At 38.4% G+C, this 25330-nt stretch overlaps 1 protein-coding gene across 3 annotated transcripts in view; it reads left to right on the top strand.

Moving 5' to 3' along the window:
• The window catches only part of NELL2 (neural EGFL like 2), a 465627-nt gene that overhangs the window by 184725 nt on the left and 255572 nt on the right, over positions 1–25330 (top strand). For all 3 annotated transcript variants that reach the window (XM_060191433.1, XM_016188843.2, XM_060191432.1), the window contains exons 5-10: positions 889–1059; positions 1151–1247; positions 4853–4925; positions 5096–5178; positions 6107–6235; positions 7341–7443. In XM_060191433.1, coding sequence (XP_060047416.1) covers positions 889–1059; positions 1151–1247; positions 4853–4925; positions 5096–5178; positions 6107–6235; positions 7341–7443 — 656 coding nt within the window. The remainder of the gene's footprint in view (positions 1–888; positions 1060–1150; positions 1248–4852; positions 4926–5095; positions 5179–6106; positions 6236–7340; positions 7444–25330) is intronic.

Here is a 25330-nt window from a genome sequence, read left to right as displayed (position 1 = left end):
GTCTCTGGGGAAGCAGAGCTCCAGGACACATTGGTGTGGTCTTCAGTCCAGGGAAACCTGGCCGGCATCCTGATGGCATCTGGAACGTGGTGGCTGAAAAGAGAGTTAACATACAAAGCCAAACAAATTGTTGAGCAATCATGGACCCAAAGGTTGGAATAGTGGAGAGGAAGTGTTGGGGATAGGGGGTACTCACTGCAAACTCTAGTGTACTTCTGCTTTCAGGTATATATTTTGCACTAGTTTATGGATACGTGTGAACATATGCTCTCTCTCACAGAAACTGGTCTATATCTAGGTTTTGGGACTTTGTTAGAAAGTGAACCACCTGGGATGGAATTAGAGAATACTATGAAAGGAAAGGTCTCACCCGAGTAATGAAGCTGAAGGGTTGTCATTCCACACGTGAAGTCTCTGGACACAGTCTGAAGTGAAGCATGTTGAGGTGGCAATTGTTGCGTTGATTAGGTTGCGACCGGCTGATGCAATATTATTTGATATGGATTGGGAGAGGCAAACGGGAAAGTGGGCACTATCCTAAGGTTCTAGGACTGGGGGAAATATATGCTCTATAGTGGAGATGTGAGGTTCCTGCTGTCTTAGGGTTCAAAAAGACAATGGATAGTTAATGCTATCATCACATTATTTGGTAATTGGGTTAACTTTGAAAAGTCCTTTTGTTACGGTTTGCTGTATAGTACACAGTATCTTATATAGCAGTGCCACTGGTTGTTTCTGATCTACTTGGTCTAGGCTTTTGAGAGAGTCCGTATATCAAATACACACAAGCAACATTTCTGATCCTATCTCCAGGAGGAAACCTCACAGCAACCACAGGGCTCTTAACTGGCCACGTTTTGGGCTCACAGGGATGTCTTGTCTGTGCAGGTACCTGGAGCTGGAAAGCAGTGGCCATAGGAATGAAGTCAGACTGCACTATCGCACAGGCAGTCGCCCTCACACGGAAGTGTTTCCTTACATTCTGGCTGATGACAAGTGGCACAAGCTCTCCTTAGCCATCAGTGCCTCCCATTTGATTTTGCACATTGACTGCAATAAGTAAGTGTGCTGATTTTGGTTTAGGACATGTAAGTATTTAGAAAATGACTGTCAACTCATATTATATGTATCTGATGTCTCCTTTCTACAGAATATATGAAAGAGTGGTGGAAAAGCCTTCCACGGACTTTCCTCTGGGCACAACATTCTGGCTAGGACAGAGGAATAATGCACATGGCTATTTTAAGGTATCTTTTGGTCAACATCTGAGCATTATGTATAAATATGAATGCTTTCTTAGGAGCTTGGGAAAAAATGTTCTTTTTATTTTAAAGGTGTGATATAAACAATTTGTGTAATTATTTTTTTCTGTTTGTGTGTATTTTTTTTTTTGCCCTGGTGATTTATTTTACTAATCATTGTTGTTTTATCTTTTATCCTAAACCACTGCTTCAAGTTTCAGACACAGTAGAGATTGCCTTTGGGCTATGATCACAGTACAATTAGCATGATATTCTTGAGATGAGTTATTAAAAATAATAAGAATCTTGATTAGGGAACAAGGAAGGTGTATGCTCTAGGTAGAGTTGTCTCTTTGGTGTAGCGGCACTGAAACTAATGGTGGGTGAAAAGAGTCTATTTATACAGACACATACACACAAAGAGATGTTGAGAGGGGAGGGAGAATAGAAAGGGAGAGAGAGAGACACTTGCAGCACTGCTTAACTACTTTGTGAAGCTTCCCCACCTGCAAGGTGGAGATTAAAGCTTAAACCTGAATCCTTGTACATGGAAATATATATTTATATTTATCCCTAAAACTGTAATTTTTGCAAAGCCATGTTGAATCATTAAAAATTAACATCTAAAATATTAATACCCAAATAAATTATCCAACATTGAACTATCAGTTTTGAAGATACTTTTAGAGTATACTAATGATAGTATACTAATGATAGAGGATTGAAAGCTTTTCTATATTCATTATTCATGGTTTGCTTGTCTTCCAGAAAGTGAGAGAGGAATACATATGTATTTAAACATTTATCATACTTAGCAAGCAATCATAATTTATGGTCTTTTCTTCAGTGTCTACGTAGAGATACACATCAGAGAGTTTTATTACTGTTGAGGTGCTCAAAGAACCTCTTTGACTTTCTGTATTTTTAGAATAAAGAAATAAAGTCCAGAAAATTTCTTAACAGCAAACCCATAATATAGCCATGGTCCTTCTAGTGACTATATTATAGCCATTGCTGGGGAAATGAAAGTGCATGGTGAGATTAAAAAAAAAAAAATCATAGGTGATGTGTCCAAATCATGGATGTGCAGGTAGAGTAAGTACGAGTAACTTAAAAAATAGTTTCCTAGGACTAGTCAGTAGCACACAGGGTTAAGCACACACAGTGCAAAGAGCAAGGATCCTGGTTTGAGCCCCTGGCTGCCTACCTGCAGGGAGGTCGCTTCACAAGCAGTGAAGCAGGTCTGCAGGTGTCAATATTTTTCTCCCCCTCTCTGTCTTCCTCTCTTCTCTCAATTTCTCTGTTTTATCCATCCAACAACAGTAACAACAACAATGAAAAAAAGATGGCTTCCTAGAGGCAAAAAAAGAAAAAAAGAAAAGAAAATGGTTTCCTAAGCAAGGCCTATATAATTTCAGCAAGATATTTTAAAGCTGAAACATTTTCTGTTACTTGGAAACCAGGTGCTTTGACTATGTTAGTCCATTGAATCATAGTCTTGCTAGCCCAATGCAAGGACTTCTCCCGTGTAAATATTCCTAAATCTGCTCAGAGAAGTTTAGTGACTTGTCCAGAACCAGTCATGGGGAATTGATCCCATTCCTGCAATTTATGAAAAGTGAATGCTTTTATCCTGTGAAAGCGGTGGCAGACTTGTGCTGAGTGCCAAGATTCTCCTATAGTTAAGTCTGAGAGACTTTCTCATGTGTTCCAAATAGGACTTTAGAATCCTTCTCACACATCAACTTTGTGTATTACTCCAGGGTCATATTTTTGTTTTATAGATTGGGGATGTGGATGTCCACTAAAGTTTTACTGTATTCAAACCTTTAAAGTATATATACATTTGGACTTGCATTCACATTGTTACTTTTAACACCAAACAGCAGATTGAGCAATTGCTCTATAACAAGCTGAAATATTGATGATTTTCATAGGTGCTGTTTTTGTGCTATGCTAGTAATAAGATTAAACAGATACCACTGAAATCCTAAGATTTTGTTAACCATGATCGAATGGTAATAAGTGAAGTAGAAGATACATAGGCCAGTATTTAACTGTGAAGTTGCCATCACATTCAGAATTGTCTTGATAGTATGATGGCACTAGTCACCTCTGTCATCAGACATCCTGTTTGTATTTGTAAAGGAATAATGGGCTACATTAGTTACATAAATAGATAACGTTGATAAAGGAGGAAGGTCTTGGTGGATGAAGAGGGCAGCTGGTGACGTGAGGGTTATCTGGCTGTGACATCTGTCACCCCATTGACTTCCAGGGTTGATTCAGCTGGTTTGGTTGGCCAGGTGGGTGTCCCCTTCCTTCCTCGAGGCTCTATCTGCAGCCCTTCTGAAGCTGCGCGCTTCGTCAAAGAGGATGGCCTTCCCCTAATAGAGACGGACCAGTCTGAGGTCAAGGGTATATGAGTAGCTGCTTTCCCCTGCTAGAACCTCCAAATAAGCTCGCAAGGTCCATTTGTAGGAGATCGTAGGGTAGTCAAGCTTCCAAGACTCCAGACACATCCAAATGAGGTGCTGCATGTTGCAGTCTGCCTTTCTTAAAAAATAATAATAATAATAATAATTGGGAGTTGGGTGGTAGCACAGCAGGTGGCGCAAAGCACAAGGACATGGTGCAAAGCACAAGGACCGGCTTAAGGATCCCGGTTCGAGCCCCCGGCTCCCCACCTGCAGGGAGGGTCACTTCACAGTTGGTGAAGCAGGTCTGCAGGTGTCTATTTTTCTCTCCCCCTCTCCTCTCGATTTCTCTCTGTCCTATCCAACAACTATGGCATAAATAACTACAATAATAAAACAACAAGGGCAACAATAGGGGATAAATATTTACAAAAAATTTAAAAAATAATTTAAAAAGAGGGTAGCTGGAATGTGCCATTTGCCAGCCACCATTTGATGTTTGTTTTAAGATCGCCACAATGTAGAAACTAATCATATCCTCACAGTACATACAAGGGGCCAGGACCAGTGGATTCGTAGTGCAGACACCGACCTCGCCTAGTGATAAACCTGGAGGCAAAATAATATTGATAATAATAAATTAAAAATAATACATGTGAAACTTTCTGTACACATAAGGACTCATCACTAATTCTTTGAACTGAGAAATGAGTTACAAAGACTCTCAGTGGAAAAAATGAGACATGATTAAATGCTGTTATGACTCAGTTTTTCTATCCTTTTCTTTCTACTGTTTGCAGTTAATTTAAAACTAGGATCAGTTTTACTGGTGCTGAAAGCAGATTTTTTTTTTCCCAGATTGATTATAAAGGTCATTTTCAAGCCTGTCTTTAGTAACTACCTAAAAATAGCTTCTCAAAACAACATGACTATTGCCTTTTAATTATATCTTGACATTTAATCTTGAGGCTTTAATAATATTATCAGAAGGAGAGTATGTGGGTAATCATCTATTTTTCCCATTGTAATTTCTTTGTACCTTTGGTTTGAAGCACAAGTGATGTGTTTTAAAAAATATTTTACTCTGGGATTTTGGTGAGTCTGTTCTGTAATACTTTCCTTCATGAACTTGACTGTTAAACATAATTTGGGGTATATGAGAGTAATATGTCTCTAAAACAATTTTTCACACAGGGTATAATGCAGGATGTGCAATTACTTGTCATGCCCCAAGGATTTATTGTCCAGTGCCCAGATCTTAATCGCAGTAAGTCCATTAGTTTTTGTACTGTCTGATGAGATGTGTGCTTCTTGCTTAATTTTGTCCAGAATGTCAATTTGATATTGGAGTTCTCCTATATTAGTTGTCAGCATTGACTTAATCATATTGAACTCCTTATAAATCCAGCTTGACCAATGTGGTGTTTGTAATTCCAGCCTGCCCAACTTGCAATGACTTTCATGGACTTGTGCAGAAAATCATGGAGCTACAGGATATTTTAGCCAAAACATCAGCCAAGGTAAAAAAAAAAAAAAATCTACTTAGAACTACAGTGTAGAAGAGCTTAACCATCCTTGAGCTTGTCTAAGATTCACCCTTATACACACTAAGATTCACCCTTAAAGGCCATCATACTATACTGTTTTCTAACACTGAATCTAAATCCCTAGTCAATGATGAGCTTATAAATATTCAAGCTGTAGCCATCTGTATGACCAGTGATTCAATACATCAGGAAAGAGACAAATTTCCTGGTTTATATACTCTTTATTAGAACAAGAATTGTTGTTTAATGTATTATTATTTTACTTCTTTTTTTTCAAGAAAGAAGCGAGAGGAAGGACACTGTAGAGAACATGAGTACTAGAATTATATATAGGAAACAGTTCCACAAATACTTCCTACCACTGTGGACACTTGTGTGATTTTTATGTCTTAAACTTGTATCCAGTTTACCTACATTTTCCTAAGACAATTATGATTACCTACATTTCCCCAAGGCAGTTATGAAGATGCATGGTAGTTGCTGACAGCCTTAAAGTTGCATGGTACAGGAGCTTATTTCGGACACGTATAAGTTCTAAAATGTTTGTTTTCACTAGAGTAAGCATATTAATGAAACAAAACATATTTTAATCTTCACTTTTTTTTTGGTAGTATAAAACACTTTTCTGCATTGTTGGTGCTGCCATCTTGACTTAGACTTTATATAGAAATATCCAAATAAAATAAACTTTTTATTTTCACCTTTAAGAAGCAGATTTATCATGCAAGGGGAAAAGCTCTTGCCAATCAAAGGCTTACATATGCATATAGCTAGTAGTAGGTAGGCATAACCATCTTCACTGCTTTGCACTAAAAAAAATAATAATCTGACCCCAACTGTAGTATTTTGCATTTTGTGTTGATGGATTGTTGAACATTATATGTACTCCTTTGTGCCCTAGCTGTCTCGAGCTGAACAACGAATGAACAGATTGGATCAGTGCTATTGTGAACGGACTTGCACCATGAAGGGGACCACCTACCGAGAATTCGAGTCCTGGACAGATGGCTGTAAGAACTGCACATGCCTGGTATGGATTCCACTGGCATTTAGATCAAGGGAACACAGGGGCCCCCATTCTTCAAAAATGTATTACAACAATGTGGTCATGAAAATTTCAAGACCCATTTCCTCAAGATACAACACTCAAGTGCCAGCAAACCCTGTGAAATCTAAAGGATTGTGTGTTACATTATTAAAGACACTTTCTAGCCCATAAAGATAGAGGATTATGACCTACATATACTACAAAGTTCAAGTTTATTGGTGCCAACATCAAGTTAGCAATGTAGATGAGCTTAGTGAGGTGACTCCTCAAGGACTGAGTCCTGTGATCCTTAGCATTTCCATGATTAGCATTTCCCTCAAGTCTTTATTAATGTATTTTAATAAAACAAATTTTATGTGGCTTGGGAACCTCTTGTGATGGTTGTCAGCATAGCATCTTGGTAGAGTCTGTCCAACTTCTGGGTGGATTCTGTGTCCTGAGGTTGGATCTCCAGGATGGTAGCAACTGGTCCAGAAATCTCCTGGTTTGTTAATGTTCAGATTATGGATAATCTGGGGAGACACGGCTTCCAGATTTATCCTTGACCTGCTAGTTCCCTGTTGGTTTGTGCCCACCCCTCTATCGATGTTCTCATCTACCTTACTGCAGCAAAATTTTGGACAGAAATTATTGTTGAACAGAAGAGTTGAAGGACAGAAATTAAGAACCAATCTCTACCTATGTCATTACCTAGTTTGTGTTTTTTAAATCACTTTATTGTGGGGTTGATATGTTAGAATACAGTTGTTGGCACATGGGTACCATCTCTAATCTCTCCATGTTAGGAGCCTGCAAAACACACTCAACTCCCAACATAGGTCCTTTCTCACCATCATGCATCAGGAGCAATTACTGTAGTTCTTTGTTATATAATAAAGACCATATTTACAGTGGATTTGTTTTCCGTAGAATAATTGAAGACACTGATGATATTTATGATATTTTATGCCAGTAACTTGAATCTATAAAATTTAAAGCTATTTTGAGGGCAAAATTTTAAAAGATTATAGAAGTATGGAAGATTAAAAACACATTGAGAGTGCCAAACTACAACCTGAGAATGATTTGATTGTGGTTTGCTTCGCAGAATGGAACCATCCAGTGTGAGACTCTGAGCTGCCCCACTCCTGACTGTCCACGAAAGATGGCGCCTGCATATGTGGATGGCAAGTGCTGTAAGGAATGCAAATGTGAGCATCACTTTTTTTACTGTGGAAAAATAGAGCTGTTTATTCATCTGTGTGCACTTGTAGTTGGCATGATAGATTTGCAGATAGCTGGAAAAAGAAAGGATACTTTTCTTTTGTGTGATCACTTTTTTTTTCTCATTTAAAGTGCTTTGCTTGAATTTTAAGCAGAAAATTGGTTCTTCTTTCTTCTTCTTTCTTCTTCCTTCTTCTTTCTTCTTCCTTCTCCTTCTCCTTCTCCTCCTCCTCCTCCTCCTCCTCCTTCTTCTTCTTTTTTACTTTAAGCCATAGAGTTTTTCACTTTCTGGCTAGGGTTCAGTGCCTGCACTATGAATCCACTGCTTCCCAGCAGCCATTTATTTTTCTTTTCTTTTTTTATTAGATAGGTTAGAGAGAAATTGACAGGGGAGAGGGAGAGAGAAAGAAAGACACCTGCAGACCTGCTTTACTGCTCATGAACATCTCCTCTGGAGGTAGGGAATGGAGGCTGGAACCCCAGGTCCTCTTGTGCATGGTAACCTGCAGAATGCTTTTTCTAAAGGGAGTTGGTTCTGTGTCATAAGAGTACTAGAAAAGATAGAAAACTTAGTGGAAGACATTTCTCTGTCTTTACACTGCTCAATTTCTTTTTCTTTCTACTACTTTATATAAATATCTCCCATTAGATCAAGGCTATTCTACATTCAGCCACAATAACCAAAGATGTCAACAGTAGATTATAATGCAACATCATTAGCCTGAACCATTGTAGTTCACACCGTTACAAGATTAGTCAGTGTAGGCAGGGAAATGGTTTTAGTTCATTAGAAGACAAGTTCACGTCACTGACCAAGAAAGCTTTTCTGACTTTTAGTCATCATTGTATGCAGTTGGTTTATGATACCAGCAATGTTCTTTGACTCCATGGCGGTGCTCATCATTCATGGCTGTGCTTTTCATTAGTAGAAAAGCTTTGTACCTGTGTTACTTAAACTAGGATAGACTGTCCCCCTGTCCTCAAGCTCTGGTCAAAATTGTTGTAAAATGTAAATTATAAGACTATATATAATTGTAGCATAATACAGAAAAAAACCAAAGGGGGGGAGATGGAGAAAGAGAAAGTGAATAGCAGGCAAAGGTGGGAAGGTGTGGAAAAGGGAAGGGAAGAAGGGGGAGTATAAAACCTTGCTTTTATTAGGGCTTTTGTGTTTATCATGTGGTCATTGGTGCTATGTTATCTTACCTAGAGGGTTTTAAGTCTGCTACTGCTGGTGAGAATGACAAGGTATTAGAGAAAATTCAGGAAGTCACTTTGTGTCAGACCATTTATAAAATTCTCTTATAGTTTCATTTATGTATAATTTAGTAGACTTTACATTTAAACTATTTTCTGTCAGGAGTGTATATTTGCCTAGTCACTTCAATTCAGTTGAGCTAGAAAGGATCAAATCAAACTGTTCTTTTATGCATACTGGGAGTTAATTTCTATTCTGAGTTTCTACTTGAACTTGACTTAATAACTAAGTTATTGGCTAATGTTTTATTCTGTAGTTTTCTCTATGGATGATTGGAGGTAGGAAGAAGACGGGCCCTCTATTGGGCTTTATAACAAGACAGTTTTAGGAATCATAGTTTTTGCTGTTATTTACTTTATTCTTCTTTCTTCCAATAACTCTATACTGTTGTTTGTGATATGATAGATTGGCTTTGAGTGAAGTTGATTTTATTAGATAGGTTGACTGAAATAATGGAATATCATGATAGATGAATTATAATTGTGACTTTAAATTCTGATTTTACCATTCATTTTTGTAACCAGTGTATACTCAATCTGTTCTTGAAATCATACTAAAAAACATGGGTTTAGGCTTAATGAAATGGTAAAATATTTTGAGATTCACTAGTGCAGAAATGCTTCTGGCAGATTTTGGTGTTAATGATGGAAAATCTACTGTAGTTGCCTCATCTGTGAAATCATGAAAACTAGAAATAAATAATCAATTCAGAAACCAAAATACTACTGGAAAGAAAAACCCAAAATTGATCATTTCAATTTGTTAATGACTGAAAATAATCAGCAAAAAGTGACTGTGCCTTCTGGTAATACTAGTGATCATTTAATATAGACTTTTTGTGCCTTTATTTGTGCTTTGAGTGTTTGAGCTTTTAGTCCAGGTGAGTTCAACACTTTAGAAGAGCTAAAGAGACATTTTCAGTAAAGACCCACAGATTTTTTTTTAACTCATGTGAATAAACATTTAATTCATATGGAGAATATTCTTAGAGGTCATTTAGAAATGTGTTTCCACAAAATGCAATTTGAAAACTACTCAGATATTTTAGACAATCTGAAATACAAGTATTGAAGAAACAATGCTTCTGAAGAATCATGCACATTTTATAAAAGACAAGTGACACTGAAGTACTGATTAACTGACTTGTCCGTTCATATTTCCACAATATAGTTTTAACTTTCTGTGTTGTTTTAATAGGTATGTGTGCAGGTTTGCATCTATCCCATTGTTACAAATGAAGGGAAACATTCACATGTTCCTATGTTAATTGTTCACTATAGCCATTGTGATTCAGATACAATTTCATACATAGTCGATTCAGATTCATTGATGCAGATACAATTCCAGTGGATTACACATTCACTTCCGTTTTTACTTTTAAAAAGATAACACAGACTTCCTTATATGCCCTACACTCATCCTACCTTTGAAACCCTTTTGCTCAATAGCTTTATAATGACAAAAAATTCACAAAACATATTTTTAATGGAAATTGTTGAGAGGATGAACCTCTTATTGCTTCTAAAACCCTTGCTAGGTAAAATGCAACTCAAATACTGTTTCCCTGTCAAGATCGAAAGGAGCAAAAACAAGTACATGTGGACATTCCCCCGGTTCCCTTTTTTGGTTCTTTGAGGCTTGCTACATCAGAGTTGTTTACACAACTACTAGCTGCCCTATTTTGCACTGTCTTATTATTTCCCTCTGCAGCTTCAACTCTGGCCCTTTATCCAAATACAAATGCTAATGTAAGTAAGAAGGTGGTGGTTTTAAGAAAGAAGTCAGAGAGAACCCAGCCATCACTTTTCTTTATTTGAACCTACATCTGCAAAATGTTTGCAGAATGGGTTTCAAATCTGACTTTACTGCTTATTTGCTATGCTTAACCTCTCCTGCCCCTGTTATTGAGCTAATGTGGTGTAGCTTAACTGAGAGAGTGTAAAATCCAAAGTTATGCACAAGGACCTGTGTTCAAACCCCAGCCCTTACCTGCTGGGTGGGGTGGGTGGGGCTTCATGAACAGTGAAGCCATGCAGTAGGTGTCCCTTTTCCTCCTTCTTTATCCTCCAGTCCCCCTTCAATTTTTCTCTGCTTTATCAAACTAAAGAAAGAAGCAGTGGTTGGGGACATGGGGGATGGCCTCCAGGAACAGTGGATTCATCATGCAGTCACCAAGCCTCAATGGTAACCCTGGTGTAATATAGAAATAAACAAATAAGTAAAAACAAACTAGGAAAGTCCAACAAATATCAATGTACAAGCACCCAGGTTCAGACCCCCCAGTCCCTACCTGCAGAATGGAAGCTTTACAAGTGGTGAAGCAGTACTGCAGGTACTTCTCTGTCTCTCCTCTATCTCTCTATCCCTCTCAATTTCTGTCTAGTGATGAAAGTAAAAATAAATCCAAAGGCAGAAATCCTCACTGCCAACTCATCAAGATAAACACAATTATAAGTCAGATACCACTTTTATAGGTCAGAAGGCAAATAACATACTCCTCTTTTGATTTTTTTAAAAAATATTTATTTACTTACTTATTTACATATTTATTTTGCATAGAGACAGAGAAATTGAGAAAGAAGGGCATATAGAGGAGAGAGAAGTGGACTGGGCAGTGTTGCACCTGGTTATGTACATTACCACGTATAAGGATCCTGCTTCAAGCCCCTCATCTGGATGTGAGGGCGATCTCACTGGGACATCTGTCACCCCACTGATTGCCAGGGTTGATTTGGCTGACCTGGCTGGCTAGGCAGGTGTCCCCTTCCTCCCTCACCACTACATGTGCGTCCCTCCACAAGGTGCATGCTCAGTTGAAGAGGAAGGCCTTCCCTGAATAGAGATGGACTGGTCTTCCGTTGAGGGTATAGGAGTAGCTGCACTCCCCTGTTAGAACCTCCAAACAAGTTCTCAAGCCCCTAATCTCCACTTATAGACAGAAAGCTTCATGAGCAGTGAATCAGTGCTACAAATGCCTCTTTTCTCTCCTTTTATATCTTCCTCTTCTTTATGGGCTTCTTTCTCTGTCTCTATCCAATAAGTAAATATAAAAAAGAGGGAAGGAAGGAGCGACACCTCCAGCACTTTCACTGCTTGTGAAGCTTCCTACCAGCAGGGGAGGACCCAGGGCTTGAACCCAGGCCCTTGAACACTATAATGCATGTGCTTAGCCAAGTGCACCACCGTCTGTCCCCCATCCTTTGACTATTACAATAGCTCACAACATATATTATAGTTAGTAAAAAATGAAGACAACAAAGAAGGAAGATTTCAAATGTAGGAAATAGGAATGTGGCCATCAAAATCAGTTGGTGCTTTTCTAGTATAGATAGTTATTTTAATTGGCTCTGTTTCAGAGACCAGATATGTCTGAATAAATTGGACCGTCATTTTATTGAACAAAATCAGTTTAAATACATAATATAGATTACATTTTAATATGTTTTGTGCCGATGAGAAGACAGTAGATTGTTAATATGATGCCTTTGTATATTAAGTAGCTAACTAAGTATTTGGGTTATAGTTAGATTTGGGGGGGTTGAGTTCTGACTTTACTGCTTATTTGCTATGGTTGAATTGCTTGAAGTCTAAATTTCCTCATCTGTGCAATGAATAAAGCAATTGTGTGGTTTTTAAAATTTTTCCATAGGATAGATTTTTAGGATTGGTTCAGCAGTACATGTAATGTGCTTTAAACAATATTAGCTATTGTTTTACTAAAGTAACTGTTTGTGATTTTCTTTTTTTTATTGATTTATTTTATAAAATAAAACATTGACAGAACCATAGGATAAGAGGGGTACAACTCCACACAATTCCCACCGCCATAACTCCATATCCCATCCCCTCCCCTGATAGCTTTCCTATTCTCTAACCCTTTGGGAGTATGGACCCAAGGTCATTGTGGGATGCAGAAAGTGGAAGGTCTGGCTTCTGTAATTGCTTCCCCACTGAACATGGGTGTTGACAGGTCGATCCATACTCCCAGCCTGCCTCTCTCTTTCCATAGTAGGGTGGGGCTCTGGGGAAGCAGAGCTCCAGGATATATTGGTGGGTTTGTCTGTTCAGGGAAGTCTGGTCGGCATCATGATAGCATCTGGAACCTGGTGGCTAAAAAGAGAGTTAGCATACAAAGCCAAACAAATTGTTGATCAGTCATGATCTTAAAGGCTAAAATAGTGCAGATGAATAGTTGGGGGGGGGGGTCCTTTTTGTAGATAGCTAGTAGGCCTATTTCAGTTATATTCCAAAGGGCCTGTGGCTATACTAGTTTTTGTTTTTTTTCCCTGAGCCTGAAATGTGATATGCAGGTGGATCCAAGTTATTGTCTAGGGAGATAATGGCATGGCTGAAAAAGGAACAGAAAGCTAGATCAGGGAAGAGAATAGCTCTCTAATATGGGAAAGAGGTATACATATTGTTGACTTTAAACCCTATGTATTTGATTTGGTCTGGGGCTCATATTCAGCTTAGCAGCCTATGTGACCTCTGTATCCCTGTAGATCTGAGCTCACATTCTGTGGTCATGAGTAGGAACATTCCAAGCTGCCCCAATATTGACCAATCTTCCTTAGGTGTAGCATAGAGTATGTTGTCCATCCTCCCTTCGACATTCTCTACCTTTGTGGATCCAAATTGACGGCAAGGTCTTATGGGGGCCCAAAAATGGGTCTGTTTGGTTGTTCCTGATAGAGATGACCAGTAACAAGGTGAGAGGGATTTATTTGAGGTCTAGGCTCATCAAGTCTGCTTGGAACTCTCAGGATTCTGTGAATAGGGCCCCAGCTGATGGGGTGGCCTGATAGTGACTAAAGAGTCATCATTAAAGTATGCCAGCCTCTTGCCCTCATTCAGCTTTTGCAGTACTTGCTTCATGCTTTTCTTGATGAAAATACAAAGCAGTGACATTATCTCTTTGGGGCAAAGATCTTCAGGTTATCTTTTGAGTATGTGAGGTTTTACTATGTGCTGAGAAATACTGACACCATGGAGATTAGATGACTTTCTTGAGATCAGGTCGTGCATGCTGAGAGTCAACTTGTCTTTAACATTTGCATTCTAAAGTATGATAATTTCTCCATATGGTGCTCTTCCTCAGTATTTTGGATGCCTTGGCCAAAGTTGATACCAATGACCAATTTTTCATGTACTGTGTATTCTTTCATGTCTAGATTAATTCACTCCAAATCACATCTTTGGGAGTCATCACTGTAGGAATATGTCGGTTCGTGCTGTCTATATTCTATTTGTACAGGTGTACCACAGTGTAATACACTAGGGAGTGATTAGATAGTTGTCAGTTTTAGACTTTAAAATAACCCTATAGACATTATTTGAATGCCTCATGGGCATATAGTCAAAGAGTGTATTGTTTTGGTTTTAGGATATAAAACTTCTTTTTACTTTTAGGTAAAATTGTTTCGCCAGTTTTCCAAAGCTGATACTTTAGCCAAATGATTTTCTGTGGTGGTTACACTGCTTGAACCTCCCAACAACAGTATGTGAGTGTTCCAGCTCTTCCACATCCTCATACATTTCACATTTTTTCCTTTTAAATTTAGCTATTGTGATTAATAGTGTGGGTACATGATATTGCATTATAGTTCCAATTCATTTTTACTTCCCAGATTACTAAGAAAGATTTTTGCATGATGTGTGGGTAGCACCCATTAATTTTAGATAACTGAATGGAAGGGTAGATGCTTCATGTTTTATGTGTACATATTTTGCTAAGTGTGGTTTTCTTGTTTGAACTGGGGATTGTAGAATGGGAGGTTTGACTCTTTTTTTAATTCTCCACATTGGTGTGCAAATATGGATGATTCTGAATCTATCACTTAAAATGCTTTGCACACTGTGGATAGAAATTAAATGACTACTACTTAAGTAATTTGGAGAATGAAAGAAAAGGATGAAAGCATAATACAGCTGATCCACACACCTTTGAACATGCAAATATAAGCATGAGGAACAAAAATAAGTGGGATACCATTGGCCAAAGGTCCCTTTGTTTCTAAAATAAAAGGAAGACAAAAGCTATGCCATTTTTCTATGAAACAATAGGAAAACAATTTTGGGCCAGTGTAACCAGTGACCTGAGGTGCCCCTCAGTGTTGCTGCAGATATGGGGGCGGGGTCACAGTATATGCTGGAGGTTCTCATCTCCCAACACAATTATAAAGCGCTTGACATTTTGAAGACAGAAAGGGCTGCATGATCAGAATGCTGGTGTTGCCTGTAGCAATCTACAAAACAATGAAAAAGGTAGAAGCAGCAATAGAACAGGGGGCAGGATGTTTTACATATCAGGTGCACTATCTTTAGACCGTTTCCCCAGTCTAGTTATAAAGGATTATTTTGTGACAGCAAAGAACTGAATGAGTTGAGGGTCTATGCTGCCTCCATGTGTCTTGTGTACAACTTTGGTTTGAATTCAGTCTTTTCTCACTAAAACTTTCTGTACGTGCTACTTTGAGATTATATTGGCTGGACATGGACCTGCATTGAAAACCTGCAAGAGGCTATGAAGGGGGTTGGGGGAGAGGTTCATGGTGAAGCAAGGCTGGAGGACATTTTCTTTCTGTTTTCCCGTCTGTCTCCCCCTCCCCTCTCAATTTCTCTCTGTCCCTATCCAAAACAAATAAAATGCTTGAAAATTGTATATCAAAAAGTTTCTAAGATCATTTAGGCCAGCTGATAGACTTAGGACACTTTTTCTTATTCTGTAAGCATATGTTAAAAGATGGGTAAGAATAGTCTGTTTGTAGGTGGTGTGTCAGGTTGTGTGTGTCTCTGCCATGCACAGGGACTTAGGTCCAGTCCCCCCACTCCCCACCTACAGGGGGAGTTTCACATACAGTAAGGCAAGTGCTGAAAGTGTCTCTCTTCCCCTCTTTATCTCCCCCCTCCTCTCTCAATTTGTCTGTATCTTGTCAAAAAAACAAAAAAAGAAGAAATGGCCACATAGGAGTGGTAATTTGTTGTGTAGGCACCAAGCCTTAGTGATAACCCTGGTGGCAGTAAAAAAACAAAAAAGAATCATCTATTTGTGCATTACTTTACTAAGATAATTGGGCTTAACATAGTGAATGTTTTCTCTAGAGTAAATTTAGTCAACAGTGAAGTTACACAAGAGAGAGATTTTATCAGGATAACCTCATAGGTTTCCTAAACAGAATCAATCCTATGCTGACTTTTCCCCAGAAGCTCTTCAGAAAGGCATTTGGCACCCTGCTCGCTTTTAGGCAGTATAAAAACTGTTGAATGTCAAATCACTGGAAAAGTATTGGCAATATCTTAATAAGCAGGAAGTAACAATACGGCCTTCAGATTAATGACTGTATGAGACTCCACATGATACTTTTTAATGATCTTGAGAAAATTATAAATCTCATTAGTTACAGCAGAACTGAGAAGCCAGGGAAAGGCCGGGCAGACTCACAGGCTGATGACAGTGTCACTGTGATTTAGTGACTGTGTAGCACCATCATGAGTAGCAAAGTTGTTTGCTTCTGAGCGTTGTACTTTCATCTCAGTCCTCATGTAGCATTTTGAGTTTTCAACGAGAATTAGTTCAAGCATGCAATAACTAGGCAAACCATAGGTAAAATTATGTACATATTTATGATTGGCATATATAAAGGTGTAGAAACCACTTTTCTCTCTCTTTTTAAGCTTCTAGTCTTTGTTTATTCTTCCTGATGCTATTTTAAAATACTTTATCTTTTGGATAGAGACAGAAGCAAAGAGGGAAGAGGAAGATAAATAGATGATAGATAGATAGATAGATAGATAGATAGATAGATAGATAGATAGATACAGACTGACCTGTGGCCCTGCTTCACCAGGCAGTGAAACTTTTTTCCTGTAAGTGGGGACCAGGGACTTGAGCCCAGATCCTTGGCATTGTAACACATGCACTCTACCTGGTGCACCACCCCCCTCCCCCAGTTGATTTTTAATGCTTTCACTCATATGTGACAGTGTAGATTCTCTGTTTATGTTAAATGATACCATATGTTTCCCTACACTTTTATCTCAGAAGCATTTCCATTATCAACTAAGTTTTTAAAATGACTGCATGTTGGAGCCAGGCAATGGCTCACATGGTAAAACACGTGCCTTTCCATGGTTCAAGAACCACACGGTAGTGCCACAGCACCAGGGGCCACTCTAATTCTGTGGTATAACTCTCTGCCCTGTGTGTGTGTGTGTGTGTGTGTGTGTGTGTGTGTCTGTAATAAAAGTGTTGGCCTGAAAACTGAAATTTTTGCCTACTTGAGGCCCCTGTGCCTCAGAAATAAATAGATAATAAATAAATAGATAAAATGACTGGCTGTATGCTATTCCTTTGGCTCATTATAATGTTGGTTTAACTTCTCAAAGGTATTTTGGTTGCTTCTACTTTGTTGGGATTATTTATTTATTTAGAATGAAAAATGGTACTGCAGTTTGCCATGCATATACAATTCTGGCCCACTTTTTATATGGCTTTACATATAGAGTAAATTGCTAAGGGCAGAAGTGTGGAGTGCTAGACAAAGAGATTTAATATTTCCATGTACTTTAATCCACGAACACACTAACATCCCCCCCCATGCCAGTAAAGAAAGAACAAGGAAAAGACAGTGAGCACACACTACCAGTATAAGGACCCATAGGAGGGAAGTTTCAGGAATGGTGAAGCTGTGCTACAGGTGTCTCTCTTTTTCTTTCCCTGTCTATCTCTCCTCCCTCTCAATTTCTATCTCGATCAAAAATAAAACAAATAAAATTTAAATTAAGGTATTTAAAAATAAAAGAACTGGAAAATTATCTCCAGCTTCCCCTGCATAAAACTGACTGGATGTCCCTCTGCCTTTCTGGGGAGTTGTGAAACTTTTCACCTGTGAAAACAACAACCTTGTTGTGAATTTTCATTTTTCCAGTCAAGTGAAAAAAAAAAAACCTAGAAAATACTTCAGCTGTGGTGCTTTATTTTCCCAAAGATCCTTCTTAAGGGCATGGCTCTTTATTAGAGATGCTTTTTAAAAAAATCTTAATTGTTCATAAGTGAGAGAGTAAGAGAGGAAGAGAAAGAGAGAAAACCAGAGTATCACTCTGACACATGTGATATTAGGGGTTGAGCTTGGGCCTCGTGCTTGAAAGTCCAACACATCATTCACTGTACCAGCTCCTGGGCCACTTCTAGGAGATGCTTTAATGAGATGCAGCCTATGGAAACCTGAGCACCCTTTTTCTACCATGAATAATTGTGAACTCATTTGAACTTTCTGAGAAAAACACTTGGTATTCTGAATCTCCAGTCAAGTCTCAGAGTGGCATAGAGATATATTGAATCTCTTTTATTGCTGATAGCAAACTAGCCATCCAGGGGGCATAGCGTGGGGCACTGCCCTCTGATTCTGAGGCATTTGGCTGTACTGATTTAATCATGTTTTATTGTAAAGTGATAGGAAGTATTCAACTTCTAGTTATTCATTCTGAATTGTAATTTCTCTTCATTACTAAGAGGCTTGAATGAATGTATTCTGTGGGTCTTATTATTTTTCACACCCCATTACATTTTCTCAAAAGAACTTCTCTGCCTGTCTAATAACGTTTCTTAAATGGTCTAACACTCTTCAGAAGAAAGCTTCATGAAATTCTGTAATAATAATTAAATCGACCCATATAGCACAGATTCAGGAGACTACAAATGGAACTCTTTAGGTGATCAGAAGGTTAGTCTTCCTTAGTAAGAAAAGACTTTGAAAGTGAGAGGATTTCAGCTTTATACCAAAGCAAAGTGGCAATAATCTAGCTATCATTCATATGAGACACACTTTAACAGAAAAGAAAAGCACTTAACTTCAGTTGAAAATGCAGTTTCTTATCTACAGTGATGCTAGGTAATTATTTTAAAAATGAACTTTTTTTTTCTCAATAGAGATCATACAAAATGGTATTTTAGAAGAAGAGTTGAGACAATAAGATGCATTGCAATTTAGAACATCTTACAAGTTGATTTTTAGCAATTAAGTGGAAAGTAGCAAGCCATAAAGAATAGCTATTCATAGTAAAAGTAGGAAGACACCATAGTGCTCACTGAGAATGAAGCTCCAACACCCACCATGCCCAACAAAAAGCATGAGACAGCAGTTCCTTTGCACTGGTTTCTGAATCAGCACCTTGTGTACTGGCTGTGGGCTATGTTCTCTAGTAGGTGTATACATTGTATAAAACCAGTGGAGGTTAACCTTCAGCCAAAGCAAACAGTGGAGTTGGGGCTCTATGTGAAGAGTAAGAAAGGGGTTCTCTTTTCTCTGCTTGGGGATATTTGTGCTAGTGGAACATTTTAGGTGAATTTTTACAGGAAAAAATTTAGCTCCCAATTTAAAACTTCTTAACTGCAAAAAAAAAAAAAAGTGAAGTTGCTCTAAAATTATTACTGAAATTGACAGAATAAGAATGGAAAAGGTCCCTTTCTTCTTTCCTTCCTTCCTCCCTTCCTTCCTATCTTTCTTTCTTCCTTTTTTGCTTCCAGAGTTATCACTGGGGCTCAGTGCCAGCACGAAGAATCCACTGCTCCTACAAAGGAAGACTATAAAAAAATAACAGACACATGTATATTTGTCTTTATACATATACATATGACTATACACACACACACACACACACACACACACACACATATATTCATGCAATTGGATAGATACTGTCATCTCATGACCTGTTACTAGGATGTGCCACCACTTTATATACTAGATCCTTTACCTGGAATTATCTGCTAATGTAGACAGCTCATAGTCACTCCACTTGCCGTAATGCTGCCTCTCTTGGGAAATCAGGTACATGATTGCTCGATTTGGGGCCATGTTAGATAGTAGGATTTGGTTCATATATGGGTTTATTGTTTGTTCTATACTCTGGTTATATCACTGGTTTAATTTCTCTTTTCTGCTTTGACTGACTTCAGAATGGCCCTGCCTAATAAATATTATTTCCACCCATAAAGAAACGTCTCATAAAAAAAAAAACTTGCAAATTCAGCAGTTCAGGAAAGAGAATTCAAGTCCAGCTAGCATGATAGAGGTTCTGCAGATACAATATTTATGATTTTAACCATTGGCCACTGACCCCAATCACCTGTGACACAGGCATTGATAATTTTTCTGAGGTTTAATTTTCATCCAGGGAGCTATGAGGCCAGTGTGCAGGGCACATATTACTTAGTTTAGTGCCTCTCAAAATTTAATGGGGCCATGAGTCACCTGGGGATTTTGTTAAAGGGAAAATCAGGACTCACTGGTTGTGGATTGAGTGTGGCCTGAGAGTTTGCATTCTTACCGAGCTTCTGGGTGGAGCCCTCACTGCTTGGTAAGTACACTTTGATTAAAAAATAATAATACTAATAGTAAAGCTATTGAGTATACTTTTCTTATTACCCATGTTTTTTATGGGGATTTATTTTTCTCTTTCTGATTTCCAATGTGCAGTAAACTTTTGGGCTGTGTTTCATGTCGGATGTTCCAAGCCAACAATAAGTATTTTTGGCATACAAGGAGGGAATGTGAATCATTTCTCTTCCTTCTCACAACGGCTCCCAATTTACAGGGGAAAGAGACTTAGGTTGGAGGAGGCTATTTCCCTTGCCTTTGCCTGAAGTTGTCCCACCAATAAAGTGGCAGTGTCCCAAGTTGAGCACAAGCCGAGTTTCTGGAGTACTGGGTCATGTGGTGTGTGGTATGTTTAATTAATGGAAAAACAAAATCAGTTTGAATAAAGAGGTTTAAAGTTCATAATGTCCCAGACACAACAAATGTGTGTATGTTCCAAGGTTATGTAGATATTTGAGAAATAAAGTTTTGTATCACTGACTTCTCTGTGTACTAATAAAGGAGAGAAGTCAGTTATAAATTACATACCACTTATTACTGAAATGAAGTGTTATACCTACTATAAATAACAAGTATTTATTTATTATTTTGCCAGAGCACTGCTCAGCTCTCGCAAGAGATTGAACCTGAGACTTTGGAGCCTCAGACATGAAAGAAAGTCTCTTTGCATAACCATTATGTATCTAACTCCACAAAACCTAGCTTTTGATTGTAGTACCCCATACACAGAACAAAAACTCTTGACCCTCATAGTACTAAAAAAAAAAAAAGAAAAGAAAAGACATCTCAAAGCAATATCTTCTGTTTGAGGCTTTAAAAAAAATTTAATAGGAAGAATGGGAAAATTTCCAAGTTAAATTGGAAAAAAATTGAAAATCTTTAGGCCTATTTAGATTATTAACTGAAATTCTTAAAAATCTGTGATCATGGAGAATTCTTCCTTTTGGATCTCAAAACTTTAAAAATCATTAACTTCTCCACATTGTTACTAATCAAAGTCTTTTCATGAAAACTGTTAGAGGAATATTTTACATCAAGCTCATTTCCCAAACTGTTAGTGGCTTACTCCAGCCTCATCAGATAGTCTTAATTCACTCCACTCACTTCTGCTGAGATGAATCATGTTTGTCCTTGCTAAATTAAGCTGTTCTCATTTCACATCTAACTATAGGAGTCCCATGTCTGTTGACGTCTTTTGTTTTTTGATTGTAGGGCTAGGGATGATACGGAGATTTATAAAAGCAATCCAGTATGAGAAAGCTCAAGGACTGTGCACTTTTCCATGAGTTTGAATTCCCTTTGTACAAATGTCTATTATGCCAGGCCTTTACAGTCATGCTCCATGTCCCCTGATTCCCACGTAGCAGGCGATCTAGGAGGAGTCAGTGAGCCTGCACAAATGTACTTCCAGTGTGTGCAGAAGGTTCTGAACACCCTTAATTTCTATTAGCTGGGTTCATATACAGAACTTTTGATTAGTTTTAGGTCCTAGGGGTTGATCCTAGCATCAATGGTAAGAACATAAAATAGAAACTTTTTTCCCCCCTACATAGTTGATATTAGATTTGCGATGCTAATTCTGATTCTTTTTTTTTTTTCATTCTTTGAATGAGGGAGAATAAAAATGGTGAGGTGGGTCAACAATCCTTTTCATGTTATTTTATGCTATTTCAAGCATAATGATTTTAAGCCAGTGGCATTGGGCTTTCCTGATAAAAGTTTAGGCCATGTCGCAGCAAGCAGTATTAAGAATCCACCATATTGTTGTACCCTTCTTATCCTATGGTTTAGTCAATGTTTCCTTTTTATAAATAAAGAATTAAAAAAAAAGAATCTGCCATATTAAGAATCCGCTGTGTCTGTTTCTGCTTTTAGTCTACCCCCACCTTTTCTCAGGCCCTGAATCTCACAAAGGTCACTTTTATTTGTTGGCTGGAATAAAGGGAAGGGATAGGCTCGTATCAAACAAGATGGACATTGTTCTTATTCACTGGTTTATTTAATCTATTAATGTCCCTCAGACTATGATTCCTAAATGCGGGAGAACTTAGAGCTTGGGAGAGACAGACACTATAGTATGAAGTGGGATGTAAGGATTCAATTAACTGGCCTGGGTGCATCTTCCACACCCCTCAGAATGAACTTCATGCAGTTACGATTCTTGGAATAATTCTGTAATAGTAGTAAGAGGAAGATTGGTTTTCACCTTTAAAATTTTATTGAGTATGGATGAAATTGCTTGTCTTCACTCTGAGTCTCTTTCCTATAATCTTCATTCATTTGGGAAATAGCTAAGTACGTCCTATGAAGTAGGCACCACTGAGGCTCAAGTGGTGAACAAAATAAGAATACTTTATAGCTTGGGAGTCGGGCAGTAGTACCACGGGTTAAGTGCAGGTGGCGCAAAGCATAAGGATCCCGGTTCGAGCCCCCGGCTCCCCACCTGCAGGGGAGTTGCTTTACAAGCAGTGAAGCAGGTCTGCAGGTGTCTGTGTTTCTCTCCACCTCTTTCTTCCCTTCCTCTCTCCATTTCTCTCTGTCCTATCCGATAACGACAACAATAAAACAACAAGGGCAACAAAAGGTAATAAATATTTTTTAAAAAGAATACTTTATAGCACATATCATGGGCCTGATAATCAGGTTGCAGAGACAGTCAGTCCTCATATAATGATGACATGTGCAGTGCAATGTTGTGGCAGTAAGTTATTGATAAGGGAGGAAGGTGCTGATGCACTTGGTACAGCACATGTCTCACCTGCATGGGGAAATCTTCACAAGTGGTGGAGCAGTGCTGAAGGTGTCTTTTTCTCTCTATCTCCCCCTCCTTCTCAATCTCCACTCTGTCTCCATGCATAAATAAGTAAATAAAAAGATGTTAATAAAACATCTAGAATAAATGAAGCTTACCTCACAGAGGGGACCAGGGAGGCATCAACAACCATCAGGATTTTCTGTTTGCTTGATGTGAGTGTGAAGAACAGGTAGAGTGATTCCAAGGTTTTTAGATTGAGGCAGCAGGGAGATGGAGTTGCTGTTAATTGAGATGGAGACGGATGCTAATGGAGCTTTAATTGAACAGTGATTCAGGGTTCAGTTTAGATCTGGTCTTTTAAAGAGGTGGGTTAGCCATTTTCGTGGAAATGTTGAGCACATGTTTGTATGAATCTGGAATCTGGGACAAAGCTTCAAACAGGAGGCAAACATATGGACATGGAACTTTTTTCACGGATTATTTGACAATTTATATCATCATTATCATAATCACCATTATCATTATTAGCCACAAGGGTTATCAGAGGGGCTTGGTGACTGCAAAAGGAATATACAGCTTCCAGTGGCTTTTTCAAAAAAATGTTATTGTTAGAGAGAAACAGAGAAGAGAAGAGAGACAGACAGAGACAGAAAAATACTTGCAGCACTGCTCTGCTGCTTGTGAAGCTTTCCCCCCTGCAGGTGGGGATCAGTGTCCTTGCATATTGTAACGTTCGATCTACCATGTGTACCACGCCCTGGTCCCTGCTTATTTATTTGTTTATTTGTTTGTTTTCTTTATTGGGGGTTAATGGTTACAGTTGACAGTAAAATACAGTAGTTTGTATATGTGTAAAATTTCTTAGTTTTCCACGTAACAATTCAACCCCCCCCAGATCCTTCTCTGTTTCATGTTCTAAGACCTGAACCCTCCCCCTCACCCCAGAGTCTTTTACATTGGTGCAGTATACCAAACCCAGTCCAAGTTCTGCCTTTTGTTTTCTTATTTTTCAACTTTTAAAAAAAAAAATAAGTGACTTAATAATAATCAGCTGTGTGGGATAAAAAGGGTATAATGGCATACAATTCCCAAAACCAGAGTGCCATATCCCATCCCCTCCATTGGAAGGTTCCCTTTTCTTTATACCTTTGGGAGTGTGGACCCAGGATCATTATGGGGTGCAGACTCTGGGAGATCTGGTTTCTGTAATTGCTTCTCTGCTGGACATGGTGTTGGCAGGTGGATCCATACCCCCAGCCTGTTTCTATATTTCCTTAGTGTGGCAGGGCTCTGGGGAGATGGGGCTCCAGGACACACTGGTGAGGTCGTCTACCCAGGGAGATCAGGTTGGTGTCACTGTAGGATTTTTCAACTTCTGTCTATGAATGAGGTCACCCCATATTCATCCTTCTCTTTCTGACTTATCTCACTTAACATGATTCCTTCAAGTTCCATCCAAGATGGGGTGAAGAAAATGAAATCACCATTTTGAGTAGTATTCCATTGTGTATACACACCACAACTTTCTCAGCTACCCTCTGCTGGTTTATTTTGAATGAATTTTCCTGTTTACTACTCAATTATTTTTGATTCTGGGTTTATAAGGACCTTTTTATAACCTAACGCATGCATTGTATGTTGAAATAGATATCTTAATAACATTGCTTATATTATTATTATATCAATATATTATGAATACATACTAATATATCAGTATTTTCTACATGAAGACTTAGCATTTCTTGTAATTAATCTCTTATCCATACTAAAAGTAAAGGCTTTTCCCTCTTTTTGTGTGTACAAATATTCACCATCTAACTTCTGATGTCTCACTTTTTACAGTTTAAGTATCAGGAGTCTGGTATTTATTTTGGTGCACTGGAGGTAATAATTCAGATTAGCTGTTTTGCTCAAGTAAGTTCACCAATAATTCCTGCATCATTTGTTGACTTCTATTTTTGTCCACTGTGCACTTCGCTTTACTTTATAATTTGTATTTACATGTATTTGAATTTGTTTTGGGGGTTTACACTCCTTCCTTCCCTCTGCCCTCTTTCTTTTCTTTTTTTTTTCTGTGAAGCTGGGACCTAACACATGCATGTCTTTACCATCCTTGGTTGCTTTTTCATCCAGATAAGAGAGGTAGAGAGATAGTGAGAGCCCCAGATCTATCCCCAGTGTACCTCTTACGTAGCTTCAGGATTTGAACCTGGGCTGTGTGGATGGCAGGAGACATACCCTCCTTATCCTTGGTGAGCTCTTCTAGGACTCTATATTTTTTTCTGTTGATGTATTTTTTCTTTTTTTTTTCTTTTTTAAATTTTTTATTTAAGAAAGGATTAATGAACAAAAACATAAGGTAGGAGGGGTACAACTCCACACAATTCCCACCACCCAATCTCCATAACCCACCCCCTCCCCTGATAGCTTTCCCATTCTCTAGCCCTCTGGGAGCATGGACCCAGGGTCATTGTGGGTTGCAG

This window comes from Erinaceus europaeus, chromosome 5 (genome assembly GCF_950295315.1).
Source record: "Erinaceus europaeus chromosome 5, mEriEur2.1, whole genome shotgun sequence".
In the NCBI taxonomy this organism is placed as follows: domain Eukaryota; kingdom Metazoa; phylum Chordata; class Mammalia; order Eulipotyphla; family Erinaceidae; genus Erinaceus; species Erinaceus europaeus.
This window is presented reverse-complemented; position numbering and strand designations above follow the sequence as displayed.